General features: G+C 55.0%; 1 protein-coding gene across 1 annotated transcript in view; it reads right to left on the bottom strand.

Annotated features, from left to right (window-relative positions):
* The window catches only part of LOC118623635 (protein Daple-like), a 128,220-nt gene that overhangs the window by 19,728 nt on the left and 81,654 nt on the right, over nt 1-26,838 (bottom strand). Inside the window, 12 exon segments of the mRNA XM_036251432.1 lie at nt 229-434; nt 3,582-3,859; nt 5,429-5,611; nt 6,677-6,853; nt 7,623-7,764; nt 9,389-9,516; nt 10,419-11,462; nt 13,527-13,664; nt 17,360-17,535; nt 20,521-20,677; nt 21,298-21,367; nt 21,369-21,442. Coding sequence (XP_036107325.1) covers nt 229-434; nt 3,582-3,859; nt 5,429-5,611; nt 6,677-6,853; nt 7,623-7,764; nt 9,389-9,516; nt 10,419-11,462; nt 13,527-13,664; nt 17,360-17,535; nt 20,521-20,677; nt 21,298-21,367; nt 21,369-21,442 — 2,773 coding nt within the window.

The raw sequence follows: 26,838 nt of genomic DNA, 5'->3' as shown, positions 1-26,838 counted from the left end.
GATGGCTGGTGTTGGGAGGAGGTGCCTGTGCCTGACACAGTCCCATCACAATGTGGGAGGTGAGGTCATCCACATGGAGACATTGCGCATCCCAGGTGTCACTAGTCCTTCCCTTCCAGCCATCCACTAGAGTCCTTTTCACCTGATTCCCATCAGCTCTTCATGTGATGAGGTTTGTAAAAACACACCATTACCAGGAGACTCATTTGAGCTTAGCTCACCAGGTACTGAGTAAGTTGGTCTTAATGAAATCCCAGCACATGCTGCTGCATGGAAGAGGTGGCAATAACCTGTCCAGCTCTTCCTGCAGCCTCTGGTTCTCGCCCTTGGCGATGGCATTTGTCCTCTGCTCCTGCTGCAGAGCCTCGCACCCAGTGTTCAAGACCGACTCCATCTCCTCCAGCTCCGCCTTGCGTTTCAGCATGTCCTCGTGCCTGTTGGAGGGAAACACGCCCGCTAGGAGCAGACGCCCCGGGGACGGCTAATCTTCCCGGAAGCCGCTTCTCTTTACAGAGCTGGAGGGAGTGGGCAGGGAGTGAGGCTGGGCAGCAGAGAAAAGGGAGAGTGGCAGCTGGGACAGCCGGTGGGTCAGCTCCGGGGCATCTCCTCTGCCCCAGAGCCGAGTCCTCTGTCTCCCACCCAACGTGTCTCCATGGTCCCTTCCAGTCCCTGTCAAAGCAGCCTTTTTCTGTTAGCCTGCTGGGAACACCATGACGTTTCTGAACCCCACGCCCTTCTAAAAGAAACCACAACACTGCAGCTGAGCCCCTTGCACACACCAGCTAAGCCCCTCACCGGGCACTGGGTAAGCCCTCCGCCTCGGCTGGGGACAGGAGTTTCCCTGTTCTCGGTCAGGCAAGTGAGGAGCCAGAGGCGTGCCTGGTGGGGCCCAAGCACCTGCCAGAGGCCAGCTGTGCGCACACACACACACACACACACAGCCTGCTCCTCAAGGCACCACAAAGCCCTTACGCTAACCCAACCTCCCCCGCAGCTTGGGGCTTTTTCTTTTTTAAAATATCTTTTCATTGCTTCATTTATTGATTTCAGAGTGAGAGGAAGGGAGAGAGAGAACCACCGATGTACTGTTCCTCTCACTCACGCATTCCTCGGCTGATGTGCCCTAACCGGGTTCAAGCTGCAACCATGGCGTATGGGGACGATGCTCTGACCACCTGAGATACCTGGCCAGGGCAGGGCTTTTGTTTCCTTCCTGTATCAATCTTTATAGAGCAGCAGAGCACAGGAGGGAGTATGTGACCAGCCCCAGACTGTCCTCCCGCCCGCTGGACCCTTCTGTGTTCAGAGCTGACTCAAAAGCTCCCCCGATCAAGGTAACCGAGTCATCACCTTTCAATCGTCCCCATTTCAAACGAGTCCCTTTCCAGGCCCTCGCTGAGTTTCCCACACTCAGAGACAGTGGGACAGAGACCACCCAGTGTTTCAGGGTTTTCAGCCTTTGTCTGCATCCCTCCAGCTCTCCAGCCCCCCCCCCCCCCAACACACACACACCTATCCCCACATCGCTGTACTTGTACCATCTGTCTGGAGCCAAGAATTGTGGGAACTCAAACTCGGAAACATGCTCAGGAGGCTGTTTAAAGACAAACGTTCTTCTGGCCTTTAGCCACGGAGCAGAGGCTGCCCCCTCGTGGCAGGGTGGGAAGCTGGGGTGGCAGCTCTGCCTGTCTTTCAGGGCAGTGATCTTTCTCCTCCAGACTCATAATTCTGGAAAAACTCATCCAGGTTTGACAAATTAGGGTCACAGACCATTGGGGGCCCCAACTCCTGCTTCCCTGTTGTCTTGGAAAAGCACACTGATCAAGCACATTCCACCAGCAGTGACCACCCAACTGCAGGGCAGAAACTGTGAGTCTTGCTTCCCAATGAATCCCTGTACATGGCTTGACACTCAATGAATGTGTGAAGGGAATGAATGTGTGTCTGAGTAAAGTGTCAGATTTAATAAATATAGAGAATCATCATCCCTGTGTGCCCGGCTCCTACACCACCAAACCTGTAGGACTGTTGCAGACAGAACAAGGGGCCTCAGCTTTTGGTCCAACCAGTAAAAACTACAGAGAAATCTGGTGGGACTGCATGTTCTATGGAGCAGGGAGCTACAGGCAAAACAATGAACTCTGCCTTCAGAGCCAGTGAAATTCCACCTGCACAAGCCCTCGGCGTCTGCACAGGCACTAAGAATATCGGGACACTGTTATAATATAGAATAGGACACGGAGGGTAAGACCCGTAAGTGCCTGGTGAGGGGCGGATGCTGGTTTCAGCGTGTGAACACTGTGGGCTCCACCTCACCAGGCAGCTGGGTGCATTCCCACACCTCGAGACACCGCGCCAGGCCTACAGCAGATGCTCAAGAAGTGGCACGTGAACACAGGTGCGTGTTGGGGGAGGAGAGATGAAAATGCCAACAGGCAGAAGATGCTCCTTTTAGCTGGAAGGAACGGAGTCTGACAGGAGCAGACGTCTCAGCACCCTTGGAAGATGGGGATCTGGGTGAATGAAGGGGGTGGAAGGCTCAGGAGAGTCGCCAGGATGCACCGGGTTAGTAAATAAGTGAATGTCGTCACCTCTGTGCCCCCAGCACCATCAGATGCTGTCACTAGGCTTTGTTGGCTCAACGACCTCCCCGGATCCCTGCGATAGAAACTCCCCACAACTCAGCGGCCCCCACTAAAGACCCAGCATTTGCTCAGCGTGTTGCTGAGGTGGGTACAAGGGACATGCTGTCCGCAGGGACATCTCACAGGCACAGGAAGTGGACAGCAGCTCCCTCCGATGCTGCTCAAGTGTTGGAGAGCCTCTCCTCAGACTCATCTCCTCCCCTCCTGCATTGGAGTCCCCGCACACCGCGGCTCCCCCAGGGCTGGGTCCTGCTGCTCCCCCAGGGCTGGGGGCAGCCTGGGATCTCCAGGGCCGGAGCGCAGGACATGGTGCTGACTGCACGCCCAGAAAGCCCTGATCGCTCAGGAGCAGAAAGGTAAGACATGTGCATTTCGGTGCACATCAGCTTCCCCTCACAGAAAGGAGGCTGGGATGGAGGGCAGGAGGTGGGGATGACATGGGGACGGCAGAGGGTGGATTAGCACTGACGCCAGTGGTGGGACACGGGGCTGTCATTGTGCTGTGCTTTACATTTCTATGTACTCAAAGGTTTCCAAATTAAAAGGTAAATAAAAGAAAAACAAAAGCCCAAACTCTGACAGGGAAAAAAAGGCCCGGGGAGCGAGGGGAGCATGTCACTGAAATCGGCAGCTGTGGTGACCCCCTCCTGTTCTTGGTTTGGATGGGAAAGGAAGAGGGGCTGGGAATCCTCAGGGGAGCAGGGACCCCAGTGCGGACATGTTTCCCTGAGCCAGGGTTAGCTGTGCACACCATTCTCCCCTCGGGGACCCTCCTGCCCCAGTCTCCAGCTGCACAAACTCCACATCGCTGAGGGTGACTTGGATTGACTTCTCTTCACAGTGAAACAGCGGGCCCAGGGGAGACCTGAGGGGCCAGAGCGGAGTGGGGACAGGAGCCCGGGGGACCCCAGCCACCCTGCAGCAGCCCGCACACACCTCTTCCTGAGCGCCTCGTGCTCCAGCTCCAGGTCTCCATGCAGGGTCTTCAGGCAGCCGTGCTGGTGGGCGAGGGCCTCGTACTCTGCGGACTGGTGCTGGAGGAGCGCGCGCAGGTGCTTGTGGTCCTGCTGCAGGGCCCTGTAGTCCGCCTTCAGCTGCTCCTGCTGCTCCTGCAGGCTCTCGAGCTCCCTCTCCTTGGCCTGCTGCTTGCTCTGGAGCAGCGAGAACTGCATGGAGAGCAAGGCACTCTGGGAGTTCAGGGTGGAATTTTCTACCTGCCAGGGCGGGGGAGAGGTGGGGGAGGGAGAAGGTGACGATCTCTCACTGGGCACAGGTCCAGGGGAGCACAGACTCTATCCCAGGCAAAACAGAGCTGTGCTCGAACACTTCTACCAGGACTTAGGGGCTGCTCTGGGAAAGGGCCAAGGGATATACTGACCATCACGTGGTGCTCAACTTAGTCCTGTGCTCCTCCCAACACGTGACCATTTTGACCAAGTTATGTTCTTTCTCTGGATAAGCTCCTTAGGTACCCTCTTTGACTACTTTTAAAAGACTATTTAAGCCCTGGCCGGTTTGGCTCAGCAGTTAGAGCATCGGCCTGCGGTACAGAGAGACCCGGGTTCGGTTCCCGCTAAGGACGCGTATCTCGGTTGCAGTTTGTCCCCGGCCCTGGTTGGTCGTGTGGGTGGCAGCCACTTGATGTGTCCCTTCACATCGATGTTTCTCTCTCTCTTCCTCTCTCTCCCTCCCGCTCTATCTGAACAAAAAATGGAAAAATGTCCTTGGGTGAGGATAAAAAAAAAAAGTAGACAGCCCGGCCAGTGTAGCTCAGTGGTTGAAAGTTGTCCCATGCACCAAAGGCCACCAGCTTGATTCCTGTTCAGGGCACATGCCCAGGTTTCGGGCTCCACCCCCAAAAGGGGGCGTGCTGGAGGCATCTGAGCCATGTTTCTCTCTCTCTCTCTCCCCCTCTCCTTTCTTCTCTCTTAAACTAGTAAGAACACATTAACAGAAAAAAGTAGACTAAAATCATTAAGGATACAGAACACCCGAACAGCAGACCCAAGCACTTTAACCTGGTATTTACAGAACACCCGCCCAACAGCACCCACAACTGTCGGAAAACTGAAGAGGAAGGAATCCGTCCTAACGGTCTGAGGTCAGAATTACCCTGATATTAAAACCAGACAAAGACATAACAACAAGAAAAACAAAACACAAACCAATGTCCTGTTTTATTTTAATAGAACAAATCCCAACCTGTTTGCCAAATGGTTTCCTGTTTATTGTTCCTGACCCCTAAGTTACATCTTTTCCAACACTTCTCTCAGAAACTGCATGAATACATGATCTCTCGTGTCCCCACCATCTGTTAACCATAACCGTGAAAATATCCTCAACTCCGTGGCCCAGAACACGAGCTCTGCTAGATGCTCTCGCAGCCTGGAAGCCACGTCTTACCCTATGTCCCTCGTGGAGGTTAAAAATCCATCGTAGCGTAAACAAGGTCGGCAAGGTTCTCCAGTACAGAAGCCTGGTCAAGTCTGTTGAACCAAACTGAGCTGATCTCAGAATCTCTTTTCCCAGTGATGGCTAATAACATCTCCAGGAAGAGGCTTTGGGACACAGACAAGGCTGCGGCCATACGCTCACTCACTGAGCATGGCTCACCCACCATCGCCACCTTCCAAGACCCTGAGGCCGGGCAGCACGATTTTCAATGAGCCTATTCAAAATAGAACAGAACAGAGCCCCAAACTCTCCTGGACGCTGTCCTGCTTACGACGAGGGGCCAGTGCACTCACGGCTGGTCTCGGGACCAGGTCCACGCCCCGCCTCACCTGCAGCTGGGACTTCTGGGTGAGCAGTGTGGTGTTGTGCTCCTGCAGGGAGGTGCTGTGCTCCTGCAGGAGAGCGTTCTGCTTCTGCAGCGTCAGGATCTGACTGCTGAAGGCCACGTTCTGGGTCTCCAAGTGCTGCAGCTGGTCTTTGAGCAGCTGCTTCTCGGCCTGCAGAGCTGCGTTCTAGGGGAGAGCACGAGGCTGTCAGGGGCTGCTCACTGATCAGTGGTACCTGAGTTGTAAGGAGCCCTCAGAGGTGGATGTTTTGGGGACCAAAGCCAGGGTCCACCCAGTGAGAGAAGTAACATTTTCTCTCTTGGAAAAACAATCAACAGAATTGGAAAACAAACACACCTATTTTGTGGGGGATGTGCTTCAAGACAAAAGACAATGCACATGGGGAGTCTGCGCAGACCGGGGCTGTGAGTGCGAGGCAAAGGCAAGGGGTCGGCGCCTCCGCATCCCTTCCCTCCCGAATGCTTTCTGTGAGCACCTGCGGGTGCCTTCGGCGAGCCTCTCGCACAGGATGCGAGTCCAAGCCTGCGGCCAATGAGGTGGTTCACGTCCCAGGAGGCTGAACCACTGTATGAGGATACAATATGCCACCCATGGGCGAGGAGCCAGGACAAGTGGGGTTCAAGGTTACATGGGTTACCCCACTAGCATGGGACTTTGGTCAAGTCTCAAACGGTCTCAGCTTTTGCATCTGTCAAATGGTGAAACCCATCACTATCTACGTCATACAACGACTGGGAGAGTGAAATAAAATCAGGGGTTCGGACCCACAATGGCAAACCTTTTTCTGTAAAGGGCCAGATAGTAAACATGTGGGTGTGCCAGCCACGCGGTGTCCACCCCAACCACTTAGCCCTGCCCCACACCACAGGTAAACCAAGGGCATGTCTGTGCTCCAATAAAACCTTATTCACAGAAGCAGGTGCTGGGCCGTGGTTTGCCAACCCCCGGCACAGAGCACCGACACACAACAGTAGGAAACAGTCCTGGTGTATAAGCTACAGGCCACATCTGATAGGCAGGCAGGTGGCAAGTCCTGTGGGAAAACGTGAGTGTGCCCCTTCGTGTTAGAAATGCTGAAGGAAACTCAGAAGCTCGTAGGACTTGCCAGGACAGATCAAAACGTGTCCAACGAGACACGGATAAGTCTCAGCAGATTCTCATCCCATCTCCATGATGTGTCCATGATGGTGGGTCTCTCTCTGAGCACCCGGGCCGGGGAAGCCAACTCACGTTCCATTCCAGCTTGAGGGCCCGGTCCTGCACTTGGAGTGGCTCCATGGTGGCTTCCTTGTGTGTCTCCTGCCCCTGGTGACCAGCGACCAGTGTCCCCGCAGGGTGTTTCAATGAGTCCTCCAGGTGCCTCCCCTCCTCCTGGTTCTGCCTGGGGAGCTCACACTCCATCTTCAGCTGTGGGCACGGGAGCACGGAAGCTCAGACCCACGACTGACCCCACCCCTCACCTGGCACCGGCCATGACTAGGCAGACACCCTGCTTTTGCTTTGGTGGAGGTGCACATAACCTCTGTCCTATTTCTCCTTCCTTCCAAAGATGACAGACAGGGCGGGGGCCCGGGGCCCCGTGCTGCCTCTGTCCTGATTTAGTCACACAACGGTGGCAAGTCTTCTCACATCCCTGAGCCCAGGAATATGGACCAGGTGGCGATACAGTCCCCATGAGCTCTAGAACTGCTCTGCTCTAGATTCCTCATCCAATCACACAACCAAGACACATGCCAAGGTTCCCGGAGGAGAGACGGAGGAGTACCTGTGTGCACGTGCATGGAGAGCACATGTGGAGAGCATGTGTGTGCAAGCATGTGGAGAGCATGTGTGCACCCAGAGTGGACTGCACATCCTTACCAGCCTCGGTGCACCTGTGTCTGTCCCTTCTGAGGGGGCCCATGAGATTCCGTTTGGTGCCCGATGCCCAGTTTCAACGGGTTCTCATCAGTGTCCCCAGATCTTGCCTCCTCTGCCCCCCAATCTCGGATGCACTCTCTGGTTCTGTCCAGCTCCAATGTGCTGAAGTAGCTCCCTCAGAACCCTGGGGCTCATCCACACCTGCTCCCGGAGACGGGCACCCGGCCGCCCCGCTGCTACCGGGATGAGGCTCTGGAAAGGGCGAGGCAGGGCCCTCACGGGGGACCCAGAGCTGGTCCCCACAGCCCACTCTTACCTCCTGGGGCTCCTTCTGGAGCTGGTGGTTCCGGCTGGCTTTCTCCTCCCCCAGCCCTCTGACGAACACAGCCTTTTCCCCCTTCACGTCTAGTGTTGTTTCTAATGCCGATGCGTTCCTGCCCTCCAAAATCCTGCATTTTCTAGAAAATACAAAGATATGACAGTGTCATTGGTCGGCCTCTTCCACCCACAAGCTCCAGTCTCCCAGCTGTCACCCCCCCCCCCCACTCCTTCCAGCCGGTGCCCTTCAGCATGGGCAGCATCCGCCCAGAACATCTGCAGGAGCCGAAAACCACCCGCCCAGAGCCCACCGGGCAGTCCCCACGTCAACATGCTTGTGACACCTTCAAAAATCACTGGGGCAGTTTTTTTTTTTAAATCCTCACCTGAGGACATTTTTCCATTTTTTTGTTCAGATAGAGTGGGAGGGAGAGAGAGGAAGAGAGAGAGAGAGAGAGAAACATTGATGTGAAAGAGACACACTGAGTGGCTGCCACCCGCACGACCCAACCAGGGTCGGGGACAAACTGCAACCAAGATACGCGTCCTTAGCGGGAACCGAACCCAGGTCTCTCTGGACCGCAGGCCGACTCTCTAACCGCTGAGCCAAACCGGCCAGGGAGCTGGGGCAGTTTTACAGCCTTCGTCTTAGGGAGGAATTAGCACGACTTCTTACAGAAGGGGAAACTGAGTCTCAGAGAGGTTAAGCAATTTGCTCAAAGTTGCAGTGCTAGGGGACCCCACCAAAAGGATGTCACACGATCGAGCATGTGCCTCCTGCCAGTTACAAGTCCAGCAAAAGTCCAAGACACGGGGTTTCCGTGAACAATGGCATCACCGAAGAAAGCACTGCAGGCAAAGGCTGCAATACGTTTTTTTAAGAATTCGAGGGCTGGGCCCTGGCTGGTTTTGTTTAGCGGTTAGAGCGTCAGCCCACAGACCAAAGAGTTGTGGGTTCGATTCCGGTCAAGGGCACGTACCTCAGTTGTGGTTTGGTTCCCTGGCCCTGGTCAGGGTCATGCGGGAGGCAACCAATCGCTGTGTCTCTCTCACATCAATTCCCCCCCACCAACTCTGTCTGAAGATAAATGGATCAATATCTTAGGGTGACGATTTAAAAAAAAATTCAAGGGTTGGGTGAGGGAGAGAAGGATAAGTAAGTGGAACAGACACCTGTTAGGGCAGCGAAACTACTCTGTGTAACACTGTAAAGATGGACCCGTCAGTAGACATTTGTCCAGTCCCACAGAATGACCCCAACGCAAACCATGGACTGTGGATGCTGCTGACATGTCAGTGTAGGTTCATCAAGAGTAACAAACGTACCACCATTGGGGGGGGGGGGGTAATGGGGAAGGCTGTACCTATGGCAGGGGCAGGGGAGACACAGGAAATCTCTGTACCTTCCCCTCAATTTTCCTGTGGACCTTAAACTACTCTAAAAAATAAAGTGTATTTTTTTATTTTAAAAAAGCCTTTTTATTGGACAAAAGAATCTGCATCCTCTCTCCCTGGACCCTCCAGGAAAAGGACCTGGAGATGAAGGACAGCAGGCCCTCAGCTGTGAGGACGAAGCAGAGCTCTGGGGCTGAGGGGGAGCCGTGGGACACAGAGCACGTGGGACACGGAGCACGTGGGACACGGAGCACGTGGGACACGGAGCACGTGGGACACAGAGCACATAGGACACGGAGCACGTGGGACACGGAGCACGTGGGGCCGGGTGTGAGCTGTCAAGCTGCAGACCACAGGGGGGGGCCTCACGTGTCGCTGCTGCCGTCTTCATCCTGCAGCAGCAGCTCCTGGTGGAGGCCCATCTTCTCAAACTCCTCGCTCAGTTTATGCAGCTCAATGTTCAGCTGCTGGGTCTTTACTTTCTCCAGCGCCAGGGCCTGCAGGGCAGGGAGAGGACAAGTGTGGGACAGGCGTCCAGCAGAACAGCATGGGGGGCCGGGCACAGGTCCTTCTCAAGGCTGAACAACTGCCTTCCCAAGTCATGGCTGACTCAGCTGTCACGAGGGCCGGGCAGGCAATTCAATGGGGACGGGTGAACCTCAAGGACATCTTCCCAAGAGTGAACACGCTCTTCAGCCTCGTGTAGGTGACCCGGCCACACGGCAGTGTGTCAGGATAGATCCAATGAGCTCCAAACACATGCAAATATGGCTTTGAAATACTGTTTTGTTGACCTTTAAGTAGTAGGTTCAAATTCTCATAATTTCCTTTCCTAGGGAGTAATGTAATTAAATGCTCCTTGCAGAGAATTTGGAACAAAAAGTATAAAAACAAGAACAATTTCATTTTAAATCCTGGTCTTGATTTCCTTTTCAAAGTGGGTGTTGCTGTCATTGAGGTGGCTTAGTCTTGTCCACCGCTACTTCCCGGCCCTCTGTGGAGCTCCGTCCAGTGGTACAATTTCTGCCTGGTGTCCCAGCTGTTAGCATGCGTGCCTCCCCCCCCCAAATCCACCGGCTTGCACCAGCAGCATGACAGAGAATGATGCTTGCAGAACATTCCATCTGCAGATCTCCCAGCCACCCTGTGATTAGGTAAAGCCAAGGTGACCAACTGTCGCCAATGGGCTGGGGATGGAGATGTGATTTGTTACCTCCCAGCTGCAGCTCAGAAGAGCTGATGTGGGACATTCTAGCTGCCTATCCCCTACTATGGCAACTGCCCAAATCTTGTGCTGAGATCAAAGCAAGTGGGTCACAGCACACATGTCCTGTACTGTTCTGGACAAAGACGTCAACCCCACTGTTCCCCTTGTAGGGGCTGCCTACACCCAGCTCACCTCGCTCAGGGTCGTCAGCATTGTTGTGTGCATAGTGATTTGCTCGGTGAGGTCTCTGTTGTCCTTCTCCAGCTCCTTCAGCTTGGTGGCTGCGTCCTTGCAGCATGCCATCTCCTTGTCCAGAGCTGCGGACAGCCTGGCAGTGCTGTCATCCAAGACCACGTCCTTCAGCTCCACTTGCTGTTGAAGCTGCTTCACCTCCTCTTCCAACAGCTTCTTGTCCTTCTCCAGCCGGGCCACCTCCTGCTCCAGCGCCTTCCTGTCCTCGGACCTCTCCAGCGGCTTGCTGGCGAGCTGCTGGGTCTCCAGGTCCCGCTGCAGGGCCTGGTGTTCTGCCTGCAGCTCCCCGAGCTCGTGCTGCAGGGCCTGCGACTTTTGGCCGCTGGTCTCCAGGGTCGGCAGCAGCTGCAGGTTCTCGGGGCTCCCGCTCTGGTAGCTGAGCTCCAGGCTCCCCGACTTCGTGCTCAGGGCCTTCAGCTCCTCGCTTCTCTGCTCCTCCTCCTGCTCAAGCTCCCGGCTCTCTGCCTCCACCTGAGCCATCTTGGCCTTCGTGAAGCTCACGGTCTCCACCATCCTGCGCAGCTCCAGGTTCTCCTCTTTCAGCTGCTTGTTGTCCCGCTCCAGCTCCTCGAGCTGCACCGAAGTGTTCCGCAGGGTGTGCAGAGACCTGCTCAGCTCCTGGTTCTCCAGCGTCAGATCCTGGCTCTCACGCTCCAGGGCGTCGATCTTCTCGGTGGCCGTGGTGCTCAGGGAGGTGAACTTCTCGGCCAGCTTCTCGTTCTCCTTCTCCTGCCGGTGTAGCTCCTTCTCCAGCTCCTCCATTCGCTTCACCTTCTCCTTCACCTGCTCCAGGTCCTGGAGCAGCTGCTGCTTCTCCAACTCCAGCTGGCTGAGTTTGCTGCTGGTCTCTGTCACCGTCTGGTGGAGGACTCTGTTCTCGCTCTCGATGTCCTTCATGCGGGCCTCACTGCCGGCCTGTGACCTCTCCTGCAGCAACCGCATTGCTTGGCTGAGATGATCCTTTTCTTGCTCAAGAAGCTGGATCTGCAGGAAAACACAATGGAAATGACATAGGCAGCTGCACGAGTGCATTTCAGTGACTTGGGTCCAAACTGGGGGACTAAAGTGTAGGCCTGGAAAGGCCACCCACCTTGGAGCCAAAGGAAGTTCTGATGTTTCCAGAGGCCTGATAAGGACACTAGGTAAAGGGCATGGAGACCCCCATTGAGCCAGTCCAAGTCCAAACCCATTCACAGCAGCCGGGGTGATTAGGAACATAAACCACATCTCCTCTTCCCTAAAACAATGGAAGTGCCCTGGCCGGTGTGGCTCAGCTGTTAGAGCATCGGCCCATGGACCGGAGAGTCACAGGTTCTATTCCTGGTCAAGGACACATACCTTGGTTGCAGGTTTGATCCCCAGCCCTGGTTGGGTGTGTAAGGGAGGCAGCCAGTACATGTGTCTCTCTCACATCGATGTTTCTCTCTCTCTCTCTCTCCTTCCCTCCCCTCCTCCCACTATATCTAAAAGTCAATGATGAGCCCTGGCCGGTTTGGTTCAGCGGTTAGAGCATCGGCCTGCAGTCCTGAGAGACCCGGGTTCGGTTCCCGCTAAGGGCGTGTACCTCAGTTGCAGTTTGTCCCCGGCCCTGGTCGGTTGTGCAGGTGGCAACCACTCGATGTGTCCCTTTCACATCGATGTTTCTCTCTCTCTCTCTCTGTTCCTCTCTCTCCCTCCCACTCTACCTGAACAAAAAATGGAAAAATGTCCTCCGGTGAGGATAAAAAAAAAAAAAAAAAGTCAATGATGAAATATCCTCAGGTGAGGATTAAAAAGCAATAAAATAAAACAATGAGCCCAGCCAGTGTGGCTCAGTGGTTGAGCGTCGACCCATGCACCAAGAGGTCACTGGTTCGATTCCCAGTCAGGGCACATGCCCAGGTTGTGTACCTGATCCTCAGTGGGGGGCGTGCAGGAGGTGGCCAATCAATATTCTTTCTCATTGATGTTTCTATCTCTCTCCCTCTCCTTTCCTCTCTCTCTAAAATTAATAAAAGAAAAAAAAATTTTTTAACTAAAAGTAAATAAATAAAACTATGAAAGTGACTCCCTTGGAGCTTCCGGTCATGGCGTGCGGGAGGCACTCCCCCCGCAGACACCGCAGGTGACCTTCCCTCTGCCCTCAACACCCACCACCCCCAGCCCCAGCCCTCAGCATCCCTGGCCCCTTCTCACCTTCCAGGGCTCAGTGTATCAGCTCCTCAGAGAAGCCCTGCACCAGGATTGTAACTGTCCTGCCCCTAGCAGGACTCTATCCCTGGTCCCACATTTTTCCTTCAATAGCACACGTCTGAAATCACCTGTCCATCAGCCGTCTAGACTGTAAGCCACATCAGGGCGGCCCCTTCTGTCTGTGCACTGTACATAGCACCATCCCAACCCCCTGTCTTTTGCTCTACTAGAGAGGCTGAAAAACGCGAGTACCTGATACCCTGCCTCCCTTGCAGCTAGGGGCAGTCATGTGTTGGGTCTGGCCAATGAGATGTTAACAGTGGGTCCTGAGGAGGTCTTTCTTCTGCCCCTTCAAGCTCCACGTTCTTCCTGCCCATTTCTTTGGGAGGTACAACCGCCACTGCCAAGTCTGGCTGAGCCGAAGACAGAAGCCTGGCTCCTGGGGGGAGTCACTGAGTCACTGCCCAGCACTGGACTGCCTGCCCTGGTTCTGGTGTGAGGCAATCAAAGCTGGAGGTTTGCCAGGGTTTCCGGTGTGACTCTGGGCATTTGGAGCGGGATCCTCTGTGTCCTGCGGGCCTGTCCTGTGCCCCGCAGGACATTGAATAGCATCCCTGGCCTCTACCCACCACAGCCAGGAGCACCTCCTCTGTCCTCCCCCAAGTCATGACAACCGAAAACAAGACAGCCAGTGTCCCTGGGAGGTGAAATCTGTCCCTGTGCCCCTAATGAGGTTGCAAATTGCTGGTCCGAGCTGCAGCGGAGGAAGAACACTGGTAACCCACATATCCCTACTGATCAATGGCCAGGGCACAGCTGTGACCTCCCTCTTGTGGGCAGGGCTTCCAGGGGAGGCGCCCACACCGGAGGGCCTACCTGCCTGGCGCTGTCAGCTGTCCGGGTCTGCATGTCATAACGCAACTGCTCTGTCTCTAAGATCAGCTCCTCACTGAAGGTCTCCAAATCCTGGTTGCTCTGCTTTTCTCTCTCCAGCTGGGTCTGCAACGTTTCAATCTGCAGAGCCAAGGACCCAGCCCGTGCAAAACTCAGTTTCACAAAGCGAATTTGTTTTAAAGCAAACCCCAAACCTCTCGGCCCCACGGACTACTTTAACAGGACTTTTCTCAAGGAAAAGCTCCTTCCCGCCACTTCTCGGGGAGGTACAACAGCCACAGCCAAGGCTGGCGGGACAGGAAGAGAGGAGCCCGGCGCCTGGGGGCCTCCGGGAGCCGCTGCCCAGTCCAGGCCTTGTTCTGCAGTGACCTCCCCACACACACCCCTGACCACTGACTCAGCCCACAGGGTGCACGTCCAGCTCAGGGAACAGAGAAGGGCATGAGCACCCAGCTCTCCAATCCCCACCCACACTGCTTCTATCTTTGTCCTTGTCTACTACCCTGAGAGTCAGGCCACCTGCCTCCGGGGCCAGCAGCCACCCCTGCTGGGTGCCCTGCAGGAATTTTACCTGGTTGGGGACATTTCTACACTTTAGCTGCTCAGAATGGTCTTCTACTAGGTCTCTCCTTCCTCTCACACCCAAGTAAATGTGTCACCAAGGCCTGTCCTCTTCCCATGTGCTATCCCCCCAAACCCCGCTGTCCCCCTGTGAGAGTACCCCCTAGTCACACTGGGCTGGGGCCCAAGAATCTGCCTTTTTTAAAATCCTCACCCAAGGTTAATTTTCCATTTATCTTCGGATAGTGTGAGAGGGATGAAGAGGGAGAGAGACATCAATGTGAGAGGGACGCATTGATTAGTTGCCTCCTGCATGACCCCGACCAGGAGCAGGGACCAAACCATAACCAAGGTACCTGCCATTGACCGAAATCAAACGCAAGACTCTCTGGTCTGGGGGCCAACACTCTAACCACTGAACAAACCAACCAGGGCAAGAATCTGCATGTTTGACTTGTGACCCTGATGTCGCTGGTTCGGGACGACGGCTCTGAACTAAGCAATGGGTCTCCAAGCCGAAGGCCAGACGGTTCAAAAGCTTCTAAAGGCCCCGAACCTCAGGCACCGAGTAGCACCTCTGGACGTAGGACCCGGAGGTGTGCAGGACCCGGTGACAGCCAGGACCCAGAGCCTGCTCCAGGCCCGTCGGCTGCGGGCTGGCACCGGTCGCGCCCGCTCTGCCCACTTCTCGGGCTGGGGCCGCCCTGCCTCCTCCCTCAGGGCCGGGCACTGTCTCGGGCGCCTCCGGAAGCAGCAGCCAGGCAGGCTTCTTCCCCAGGAGAGGGAGGGTCGGGCACAGTGGGGCTCACATCCGTGTCCTGACGTCACCCTGTCAGCACACCAGGCCCCCTGCCCTACGTGGGGACCCGAGGCCGGGGGAGCCTCACCCAGCAGGGCCACGTCCTGCGCAAGGTCTGGGCCCAGGGAACCAGATCTCCCGAGGGCAGCGCTGGCCTGAGGGTGGCCCCGAGGAGGCAGCACTGAGCGGTGTCGTTACCGTCGCTCGGAGAAGGGCGCGGGCTCCGAGAGGTCCAGGGACTTGCCCAAAGCGCCACCGTGAGGATGTGGCAGAGCTGGGACGCACCGCAGGGGCCCCACCCCAGCCTGCTCACCCAGTGGGGGACTGTGGTGTGTGCCCCCAACCCCCGCCTTGCACCCCTGCCTTACTGTTAATACCTCAGCCCCGTGCCCCTTCCTCCCCAGAGAAAGGAATTTATCCCAACCTCTGCATTTCTGTCATTGCTTCTAGAGTGAAGAGGTGACTGTTCTGTTTTCCAATCACCACTGGACACCCCCCCCCCCGTCCACTTCTCTCCGTGGGACTGGAGCCCCTACCCCTGTGCGTCCCTGAAGGACCTCGGTTCTCCTAGGGAGAGCTCGCTGGGCTGACATGTGAGCTGGTCTCAGAGGGTTTCCTGTTCTCCCCGAAGCACCAGGCTCAAGCCAAGGGCTCATGTGGTGAGGATCCGGGTCCCCAGAGCACACAGGTGCCAGGGACCTGCCTCTTGGCTCCTGCCTCTCAGAGTGGCCTTGTTGTCTGAACGGGTCAGAGTCGGGCCATGTTCCCTGTGATACTCAGCTGATGGCCAAGACCCACCATCCATCTGACATTAGGGAGGACCCGCTATGTGCCAGGCCCAGGGGGAGAAGGCAGAACCAGCCCTGCTGGGTCAGGCTGGATGCAGCCGGGCAGGACAGGAAGGAGAAGCGCTCCGGCGCGCAGAAGGGCCGCATTCCCAGGACCCCCGGTACCACACACGGGACAGCTGGTCGGAGGCCTGCAGCGCTCCTTCCGCCAGGACTCTGGGCCCAGACACGCCTCCCGCGGGCTGCGGCAGGACTGCGTGGCGTCCTACCAGGGAGGGGTCCAGCGAGGACGCAGGGGTGGGACCCGAGGACAGGGGCACAGGGGTCATGCTGGAGAGGTGGCACCGCCAGTCCTGTTTGTGCAGAGGAGGGACTGGCCTTGACCCGAGGGCAGGAAACGTGCCAGTGGTCATTTCTGAGGCCTGCTGGGAGCCAGGCCAGAGAGGGTGCATCGCGGGCCTGCTGCACAGATGCTGAGGACCCCCAGTGGGAGGTCTCATCTTTCTAAAGGTCCATTCTTTTCATCTTGGCTGAGGTGGGATGGCCATTTATAGAGACCTGTTCTGTGCCAGGCCCATGTGATGTAACACCCACTGTCCAGTGGCTCTCCCTGTGCTGCGCTGGCCCGAGAGATGGCACGAGACGGGCGTCCAGCGTCCCACCAGGAAAGGACACACTATCTGGCAGCTGCTCTGATGTGAGGCTCACGACACTTCAAAGGGACAGAAGAGGGACTAACTGACCCTCGACAAGAGGCCTGGGGACAGCGCTCACAGAGGAGGGGGTGTCCCAGCTCTCACCCAGAGACATAGCACCAGCGGAGCGTGACCAGCAGAGCCCAGGTCTCCCGTCTGCAGCCCATGTCCCTCCACTCCCGGTGCCTCCGCGACCAGTGACACTGCAGGACTGGTGGGCAGGTCGGGACAGACACCCAGACAGCTGAACGCACCCGCTACAAGGTGGGCAGCAAGCCAGAGTGCTCTCGCCTGGCCCCCGGTCAACGTGTGTTCAGAGCCCACCCTGCGGCTGTGCCATTCTCAGTGTGGCTGTCTGTCCCAATGCCCTCTGTCCCTGCCCTAGCCTCTCCAAGGCCCTTCCTGCCACGTGAATGAAGCTCCTCCTGACTGCAGGATGGCCTGGACTGTGAGCCTGCCCATCCTCAGAAGGCTGAGTCCCACTGTCCTCCTGGGAGCCCGGCTGTCCTGAGAGGCACATGCAGCTGAGCTCTCTCTCCTTCCTCATCCCGTCCACTGAGAGGGAAGGTGAGCTGGTCTTGTCCCCCAGCAATGCCGACAGGCCCGCCCTGCCCTGCTCACACGTGTCCCCCACACCGCTGCCCTCCCAGCTCCGCCCAGGCTCTCGAACAGGGCTCAGCGCTCTGGTCCGGGAGCACGTGCTCGGTGCTGGACCCTGGACCTACACTGACCATGCGGTCCTCACAGCACCTAAGTGGTGGGGACATCGTGAACCCCATTCATCAGGAGGCAACAGGGCACACAGCGGTCAGTCGTGCCGGTCACACTGCTAGTGAGTTCTCCATGACGGCTCCTGTCCGTCCAGCACAGCGGAGGCGTCACTGGGTCTGCATGTCTCCCACTGCGCACCCTCAGGACACCGGGTGCCCACCGGCCGCCTCCTTGCCCGCACATCCGCACACCCCTGGTTACCTTGTTGCTGAGCTGCTGGTTCTCCTCCTCCAGCTCCCTGCACCTGAGGCTGCTCTCCTCCAGCACCAGGGACGCATCCCGGATGGTGCTCTGTAGGCTCTGTCTCTCCTTCTCCAGCTTCAGGATGTGGCTGGAGGCACATTGTTTGGTTTCAAGCACAGAGGACTTCCTGGAGTCTGAAGGGCAGAGGCAGGTCAGAGCCTGGATTCCAGGGGCCTTGGCTGCCACTCTCTGCCCCCAGCCACAGACGGCCATCAGTCCCAACCCCGGGTGCGAGGGCCTGGGATGGGCTCCCACAGCTCAGCTGGGTGCCCTCCCTTTTCACAGGGCGCTATTGCTGTCAGCACCTGAAGGTTCCTCAGGCAGTTTGGCCCCTCTACTGGCTCAGCTGAGGTCTGTTAGGGGAGCAACCCAGAGCTTAAGAGAAAAGCAGGTGACAGTGGAGACACCAATGCCGAAGGTCAGGACCATGGAACTGCTAGAACCACTATTCCCAAGTTCCAACCTGACCTCAGGTGGAGGATGTTAGAGGCTGACAGAGCGAGGCGGCAGATGGCATTCCCGGGCCAGCCTGAGAGCAGTGGGAGTCTGGGTGGCTCGCGGGGGGGAGAGGACATGACGACTAACTAGTATGTCTTCCAGGGAGGTGGAGGCTACGGGTGCACATGCCCAGGATGTGCCACCCTGGATAAGGTCCTTCAAACAGAGGTTTCATTTTGTGATTTTAAAATTACACTGGAAAAAGACTGAGATATGATATCTAAAATGCTTTAAAATTTCTAAGCAAGTTGAAAACATAAGTCAGATAGAAAAGGGCAGATTCCGTCCTTTGAATGCGAAGAGGAAGGGAGCACAGACCCAAGCAGAACGGGCATTCTTGGCCATCCTGTCACAACCAGGGGCATGGCTTTACGTAAATTCTGGGGCATTTTCAGGAAAAAACGAATTTAGATGAGAGCCCTCGAAAGAGGGGTCAGGGCTGCTCTCGCCCTTGTCCCTCCGAGGCCACATGCTCAGCCCTGGAGCCTCATCACACTGGACCGCGGATGCGGCCGACCCACCTGCTCCTCCTCCATCAGCACACGGAGAGGGGATGGCTCTCCCAGCAGCCGCTCAGCTGGAAACAACATGTTTCCGGCAACTCGGGTGATCAGAGGATGACAAGTGCCTGCATCTGGCTTTGCTTCTGCTCCTCCACCATGGACAGCAGCACGGACCCGAGAAGCCAGAACACTGAGGACCCCACACCACAGGCAGTGCACAGCGGAGGGCCCGACCCTGTCCAGCGCTGACCACACACAGACACGCATGTTCTCATCACACAACGTGTGAGGGGCTTGTCCTGACAAGGCTACAAGCGACACTGAGCGGCTATAACGCCACTAACTCACACCCGGGGATCACTAGACGGTACTTTGCTGCAGTCACTTATAAAATATTTTAAAAAATTGTGGTGAAATATACACATCGAATTTGCTGTTTTAACTGTTTTTGAGGGTACAGTTCTGTGGCATTAGCTACATTCCTGCTGTTCTGTAACTATCAGATGTTTTCACTATCTCACACCAAAGTCCTCGTGGAAAAAGTTCTGAAGGTTCTCCAAGTTCAACAATGGAGTTGATTACAAGCCTCATTTCCTCAGAGACTATTATGAAGACATGACCGTGTGTTGAGAAAACAAACAATGGTTCTTTACCGGGTGCTACGCTCATGCGCACCCCACGAGCCACAGCAATGGGACACCTTGAATAAGGCAAGGGTCACAAGGACAGCCATCCTTTATTGGTGCCCCGTGGGCCCGGCACTGTCTCCTCTCACAGGATACGCATAGCAACCCTGGGAGGCAGCTCTATTACCCCATTTTGCAGATAAGAAAACTGAGGTTTAGAAGAGGCACCCAGCCTACACGTGGAGGAACCAGGACTATCAGTCAGGTCTTTCTGACTCAAGAGGCCACCACACCACTCATGAAAAATTATATTCATGCTTTGTTCATTACCTGCCAGCTAAGCAGGAGGAGCTGGGAACATCCAGAATAGACCACGATCACTGACCTGAAAGGGCTCACGAACTATTCTGAGTGCTCTGAACCAGTGAGGCTTCCAACCCCATCAGCCACCCTGGCCTCTGACAGAAACACATTTGTCCCAGCCAGCCTGCACTATCCTCCTGCTCCACCAGAGGGCAGTGATCCTCCCCATGAACCTGAACTCCAGAGCAGGGATCCCCCCACACCGCCCAGCAGTGCCCAGACTCCAAACCACAGAACCATCTCACTGCTCACAATTAATAGTTTAATGAGCCGATTGTAGGTATGGAACTAATGGGACCCCTTGGATATCCAGTTGCTTTCAAAGCCTCTCCATGGTGCTTAGGCATGTTTCTCAGAACTGGAAGAGCACGCCCTCCCTCCCACCCCAGCCTGACGCCCCCCCTCCCACCCCAGCCTGACGCCCCCCCTCCCACCCCAGCCTGACGCCCCCCTGCTCTGTGAAGCTCTCAGTGAGCACGAACTTGCACTCTCGGGTGCACGTGTGCTCCGTGTGAACAGAGGAGCTGGCTGCTGTTTCCCGGTCTCAGGCCTCCTGCTGCACTGGCCACTGCCACTCCACCCCCTTCCCCTGGCCAACTCAACACCTCGTCTGGGGTGCTGGGCACAAGGAAACCACAAGAAGAGGAAGAAGCCTGGGTCCCATGAGAAGAAGCCACTTAGGAACCCCCACCCAGGGAGACAGAGAGCAGGTGCATCCATCTTGCAATGAACCTAGCAAATAATGCCCAGGGTAGGTTTATAGTGGAGTTTAGTGACCACTTGGGGCATCTCCTGCCTCCAAGAGCTCTCAGTTGCCCATGGAGAAATCTAAGATGTCCTCGGGCTGTCAGCATGCTGTCATCTGGAAGCTGCTGGGACTGTCCATACAGGAACTGAGAAATCTGACAACACTTACTATGCATTTCATGCCCTGACCTCAAGGCTGCTAGACCTTCATGTTATCATGGGGAGAATTGCAATGAAACACTTCCAAATGGCCCTTGAATAGTATCCTATGTACTTGGGGTGAGGATGGGCTGAGACCTACATTCACCGCCAGGGGTTCAGTCCCTGGATGAGGGAGCAGCCACAGCCAGGCTGACTCCTGGGCACCGGGGCGGCTGCCTACCATTTGACAGGTCATCTGACAGATCTGCATTCTTAGACAGCTGCTCTAGCTCCCTGCCCACATGGGCAGACTTGTTCATGCTCTTCCTCTGTACAATCTCGAGGACCATGTTCTTTTCTAGGATTTCCTCAATGCATTTCTGGTCTGTGTCCCAGCCCTAGTGCAGGGGGAGGGCAGGGGTGAGGATGCAGCCCGGAGCCCCCTCTGGACAGGTTCAGGCCCCCAGACATCTACCCTCATCCCCCCAGGGTGAAGGGCCTTTGCGCACCCGCTCATTTCCCAAAACACAGCCGCACAGAAACGACTCCAGCATGGGGCCCAGCTCTGAGAGTTTCAGACACTAAAAGATATGTTGACCCAGGGATCTAGGTGATGAAGAGACCTAAGGTCTCCAACCCAGTGGAGTCTGAACAAAGTGATTCACAGCAAAGGGCTTTAAATCAATATGGTCACAGGCAGTCTCGTGGCCCCTTAGCAGGCCTCACTAACCTTGGCAAGGCTGTAGACACACAAATCACAGCTCAACCCACACCACGAACGCCAGCAGACCCCACATACATACATCCTCACAGAAAAGCACGCACTCCAGCCCTGTCTGCTACGTGGGTGTGACGTGGCGCCCACTCAAGCTCTGACCTTAGCGAGCGCCTCTGGGCAGTCAGCGGCCACAGCACCGTCCCAGCAGAGCACCCCCAGGAGCTGAGCATCAGAGATGGCACAGCCTCCACCTGAAGCTGCCCCAGTCTGCTTCACACGCGGTGACAGCAGCTGTCATACCAGCTCCAGGGTGCGAAGCTTAGATTTCAGCTGCAGGTTCTCTGTCTGCAGCTCCTCAACTTGATCGCCAGGCCCGAGCCACAGCGAGCTGTTCCTCCAGCATGGACTTGGCCTCCATTAAAATGCTATTATGCTTTCTCAGCTCCTGGTCAGCAAAAACATACATGAGAACCGTCAGATAAGGCACTGGTCATGACCACAGCGCTCTTCCAGGCACGTGGACCCAAATGACCCCCGAGGGACACAGCTGCTGCCCTGGGCAGTTCTGGGTCACGTTTTAGCTCCTGCACCACTTTCATCAGGCCAGGCCCACGGGACCGTCTCTATGGAACAACGTCCTGAATCAAGAAACAATTTAATTCGGGAAGGAAACACTTCCTCAGCGTCTACTTTAATTTTTTATCTTTTTTGTTAATTCTCACCTGAGGATATTTTTCCATTGATTTTTAGAGAGTGGCATGGAAGGAGGGAGGGAATCATCGATGTGAGTGAGACACATCATCAACTGACCCTGACAGGAGCCAGGAATCAAATTTGCAACCCAGGTATGTGGCCCTCACCAGACCCGAACCTGTGATTCTTCAGTCCGCGGGCTGACACTCTAACTGCTGACCCGTGCTGGTCGGGGCCTCGGTCCTACTTTATGCTGACCATGGCAGGAGAGTGTTTGACCTGTATAACCTCGTCTGGGTGGACCAGTGTACCTGCTGACAGGTATGGGACTTCCCTGAGCTGGTCCCTCAACAAGGAAGGGGTGGGACTAAGAGTCTGACCCGGGTTTGAGGGCTGAGTCTCGGCCTCTCAACTCGACCCTTATTCTCCTGATCTGGGTCCTGGAAAACACGGCCATGGGGACGAGTTTTTGCTCAATACACGGCTCTACCGGAACACTGACACCAGCACTCAGAGAAACTACAGCTCTGGGCAGTTTCCGGAAATGATGAGCCTGCAGACACAACAAACAGGGAAGTGCTGTGGACCTACTGTGCGTCAGGCACAGGCTGGGTGTGCAATGCCGCGGCTGGGCCCTCACAAGCCCCCTCACAGGAGGTGTCCGCTGACTTAATCCTGTCCCAGGTGCCCTGCACGCCCTGGGTTGCGGTTCAGCTCATTCCTCTCTTAGCTCTCTCGCCCCCCGGACCCTCCCAGCACCACTCAGGATCTTAGGGCGACGGAGTCTCCCCTGAAAGCCGTCCCAGTTTGGGAGCACTCCCGAGGGAACATGTCCGTTTCTCTCGCTGGGCAGTTTTCCGCTGTCCTTTCAGCGGGGAGTGGCCGGTAGCGCCTGCTTTCCCATCACGTGTTCATTTCCCCTGCGTGGGCCAGAATCCAGGATTCTGCTAGAGGGGAGACCATGCCCCTTACTGTCCATGGACAGTTCTGATCAAAGCCGGGCAGCGGGTTGGGTTTGGTCGTTAAGACTCTGGAGTCACCTGGGTGTCCTCCCGCTGCCTGTCCCTGGGCCTGCACTAGGCAGTCTCTGTCCCTGCCTCATCACGCTGCACAACAGCCCCGAGAGGGAGGCAGGGACAGTCCCTTCCTACATATGCAGAGCCTCACTTGCATCAGTTAAGGAATGAGCCCCAAGTCACAAAGCCAGCAAGGGGTGAAGCGGGGGCTTGAACTCCACCTGGAGAGCTCCAGACCTGTGTTCTCCCCACTGGCCTCGGCTGCCTGCAGCCCATCCTGAGGGGATCTGCGTGGGTAAGAGCCCCGACTGCTATCAGAGCACACAGTGGGCTTCAAGCAGGAAGAAGGCCCAGCTCTTGACTTCTGGTCAGGATGGCGGGTAGGTAAACGCGGTATCACCTCCTCCCACAACCACATCAAAATGATAACTAAATACAGAACAACCATCATTCAAAACAGCCTTAAATAAAGCTAAATGGAAGTCCTACAACTACGAAATTAAAGAAGAAGCCACACTAGGAGAAACATCTGTAACAAAAATTGATTAATTAAAAAAACAAAAAAAGAAATAAAAAGAAGAAGCCACATTGAGACTGGTAGGAGGGGCGGAGGCACAGACGGGCTGGTCCCACACCCACGTGTGGTGGATAAAAATCAGGAGGACACCTTGGCTGGGAAGGTCCTCCCTGAGGACTGAGGGGTCCCTGTACCACACCAGGCTGTCAGTTCAGGCTGCCAGGAAGAGAATCCCCAAAACATCTGGCTGTAAAACCAATGGGAACAGAGGCTGAGCAAGGCTGCCGTGGCTGGAGCCCCAGGCAGCTCCTCTTAAAGGGCCTGCGCACAGACTTACTCGGACTTGCTACCTCTGAGCTCCAGCGAGGAGGGGGGTCAGGTCAAAAGGCACCAGAGACATATGGGGAAGAACTGAGTTGTCTGGCATTGGGGTGAGGGCTGGAGAGGCAGCTCTCTCCTGGACAGACATGCTGTCAGAGACCTTTGTTCCTTTGGTGAGCCCTTCCCTGGGGCAGCAGATGGCAGCCATATCTGGGACCCCAGCAACCTGGCTCACAGGTGATTCCCTGAGGCCCCGCCCCACCCAACTTTCGGGCCCACCCAAGCTGTTTCCAGTTGCTTTACTACAGAAATGGTCTGTCTTGGATCATGTTTCAGATTTCCTAAACTTTCTCAAATATGCAGCTTCTGGTCTCAGCGAGCCCCATACCTCTCATTAAGTGGCCCCAGGCCTGGCACTAGAAGCAGCCAGCCTTGGTTCACAACTTGGCTTTGCCTAGGCACCTCCAAGCCTAGCACAAGAAGCAGCCATCTGCAGATCACTTTGTAGCTTATGCCTTGTGATCCTGGGTAGAACACAGGCAGTGGCTGACCTGGTCCCAGAGCCAGCACACCCAGTGGACAGCTTCAGACCATGTTGAAGCACCACCCAACCACCTCTGCAAGTGACACACTCAAGGAATGAACTCAGTGGGTACCAGAGCCCTGCTGAAGTAAGTCTTGCTCTGTGTGGTGGGCACCTGCACAGCTGATCCTCCAAGAGAGTCAGAAGTCAGTGGTCAGTGGGCACAGCCAGTCCTTGCAGCTGATCAGCCTGAGTAAATCCCTCCCATTGACGTGCCAACAGAAATTAAGACTCAATTACAACAAAAGGGTGTAAAGTCCACACAAGGTGTGCACCTCAAGGGCCCACCTGGGAGGAGAGGGAGGCTGTGCCACTGGACCCTACATGACACCTACCACAACAGGCCACCCTAGGAAGCTCAGGGACATAGCAACTCTACCTAATACATAGAAACACACACCGGGAGGCAGACAAAATGAGGAGACAAGGAAACATGTCTCAAATAAAAAAAAGAGAACTAACCTTCAGGAAAATAAATAAACAAAATGGAGATAAGCAATCTAACAGATGCAGAGTTCAAAACACTGTTTATAAGGATGCTCAATGAACTTAGTGAGAACTTCAGTGAACTTAGTAAGGGCCTCAAGAGCATAAAAAAGGACCAGTCAGAAATGAAGGAGGCACTAATTGAAATAAAGAATAATTTACAGAGATTCAATAGTAGAGTAGGTAAGGCCAAGAAGCAAACCATCTATTTAGAATATGAGGAAGCAAAAAACAATCAGAACAGCAAAAAGAAAAAGAATCCAAAAAAATGAAGATAGGGTAAGAAGCCTCTAAGATAACATCAAGCGTGCCAACATTCACATCACAGGGATGCCAGAAGGAGAAGAGAGAATAAAAAATTGAAAAACTACTTGAAACAATAATGACAGAAAACTTTCCTACCTTGGTGAAGGAAACAGACATACAAGTCCAGGAAGCACAGAGAGTCCCAAACAAGATGAACCCCAAGAGGCCCACACCAAGACACATCATCATCAAAATGCAAAAGGTTCAAGACAAAAAGAGAATCTTAAAAGCAGCAAGAAAAAAGCAGTTAGTTACCTGCAAGGGAGTTCCCATAAGACTGTCAGCTGATTTCTCAAAAGAAACTTTGCAGGCCAGAAAAGAGTGGCAAGAAATATTCAGAGTGATGAAAAGCAAGGACCTACAGCCAAGATTACTCTATTCTGCAAAGCTATCATTTAGAATCAATGAACATATCAAGAGTTTCCCAGACAAAAAAAAAAACTAAAGGAGTTCATCACCACCAAACCAGTGTTATATGAAATGTTGAAGGGTCTTCTTAAAGAAAAAGAAGATAAAAAATATGAACAAACAAAATGGCAATGAATACATATCTATCGACAATTGAATCTACAAACAAAATGAACAAGCAGAACAGAAACATTCTCATAGATACAGAGAACATTTTGTTGGTTGCCAGATGAAAGGGGGTTTGGGGGAATGGGTGAAAAAGGTGAAGGGATTAAGAAGTACAAAGTTGTTGTTAGACTGAAAAACCTCAAAGGGAAGGGGAGTTAGGGGACGGGAAGAAATAAACCAAATAACTAATATGCATATACGCATAACCAATGGACACAGACAACAGTGTGGGGAAAGGCGGGGGGGGGGGGCGTTGTGCAGGGAAGAAGGGGTCAATAGGGGGAAAAGGAGGAACATCTATAATACATTCACCAATAATAAGTTAAAAAAAAAAAGGAAGGCCCAGCTCTCCCTCTTTGGCCACTGCCCCCAGCACTCTCATCTGTGCTCCATCCGCTCTGCCCGCCAGCACGCACCAGTATCACCGTACTCTCAGGCCTGAGCTCCCACAGCAGAGCCTATCCCTTCATCCTTGCCACCAACTCCTACTCAGCCTTCAAAACCCAGTTGGAGCTGTCCCCTCTGAGAAGTGCTTGCAGCTCCACTCTGTCCCACCCACTGAGTCAGATGCCTGGGCTCCCAGAGTGCCCTGGGCACACTGTGAGGCAACACTGAGTTAGCCTGTCCTCCTTTGCCAGGCTAGTCCCGTGGGCAGGACTATTCCACTTCTTCTCGTGGGCCTCCCAGGAGTGTTCAGTGACACCTGTCAGTTGAACATGCCATGCGGGGGAATCAGAGGTGGCATGTGAGCTGGACCCTGAAGGATGTGGAGACAGGCAAGGATGCACAAGTGTCCAGAAGCTGGACACAGCATGGGACACAGGATTTATAGCTGCTGTTCATATATGTCTCAGTTTTCTGGGGGTATCAACCTCCACCGTGTATCAGGCCACAGAAGCATCTAAACTTGCTCTGCACACCCTGCTACCTCAGCAGTCAGAACCCTTGCCCGAACCCTAAAGCTGGCAAAGGGCTTGGCCTGGAGGATTGAGGGGCCACACCTCTGGCAGGTGCCCACAGCCAGCCTGCCTCCAGAAGACCTGACCCCGCCCTGGCCGGTTTGGCTCAGCGGTTAGAGCGTCGGCCTGCGGTCCTGAGAGACCCGGGTTCGGTTCCCGCTAAGGGCGCGTACCTCGGTTGCAGTTTGTCCCCGGCCCTGGTCGGTTGTGCGGGTGGCAGCCACTCGATGTGTTCCTTTCACATCGATGTTTCTCTCTTTCTCTCTGTTCCTCTCTCTCCCTCCCACGCTACCTGAACAAAAAATGGAAAAATGTCCTCGGGTGAGGATAAAAAAAAAACAAAAAAACATATATGCCCTGGCCGGTTTGGCTCAGCGGTTAGAG

This window comes from Molossus molossus, unplaced genomic scaffold (genome assembly GCF_014108415.1).
Source record: "Molossus molossus isolate mMolMol1 unplaced genomic scaffold, mMolMol1.p scaffold_m16_p_1, whole genome shotgun sequence".
NCBI lineage: Eukaryota > Metazoa > Chordata > Mammalia > Chiroptera > Molossidae > Molossus > Molossus molossus.
Note: the sequence above shows the minus strand (reverse complement) of the source record. Positions and strands in the feature narration are given on the sequence as shown.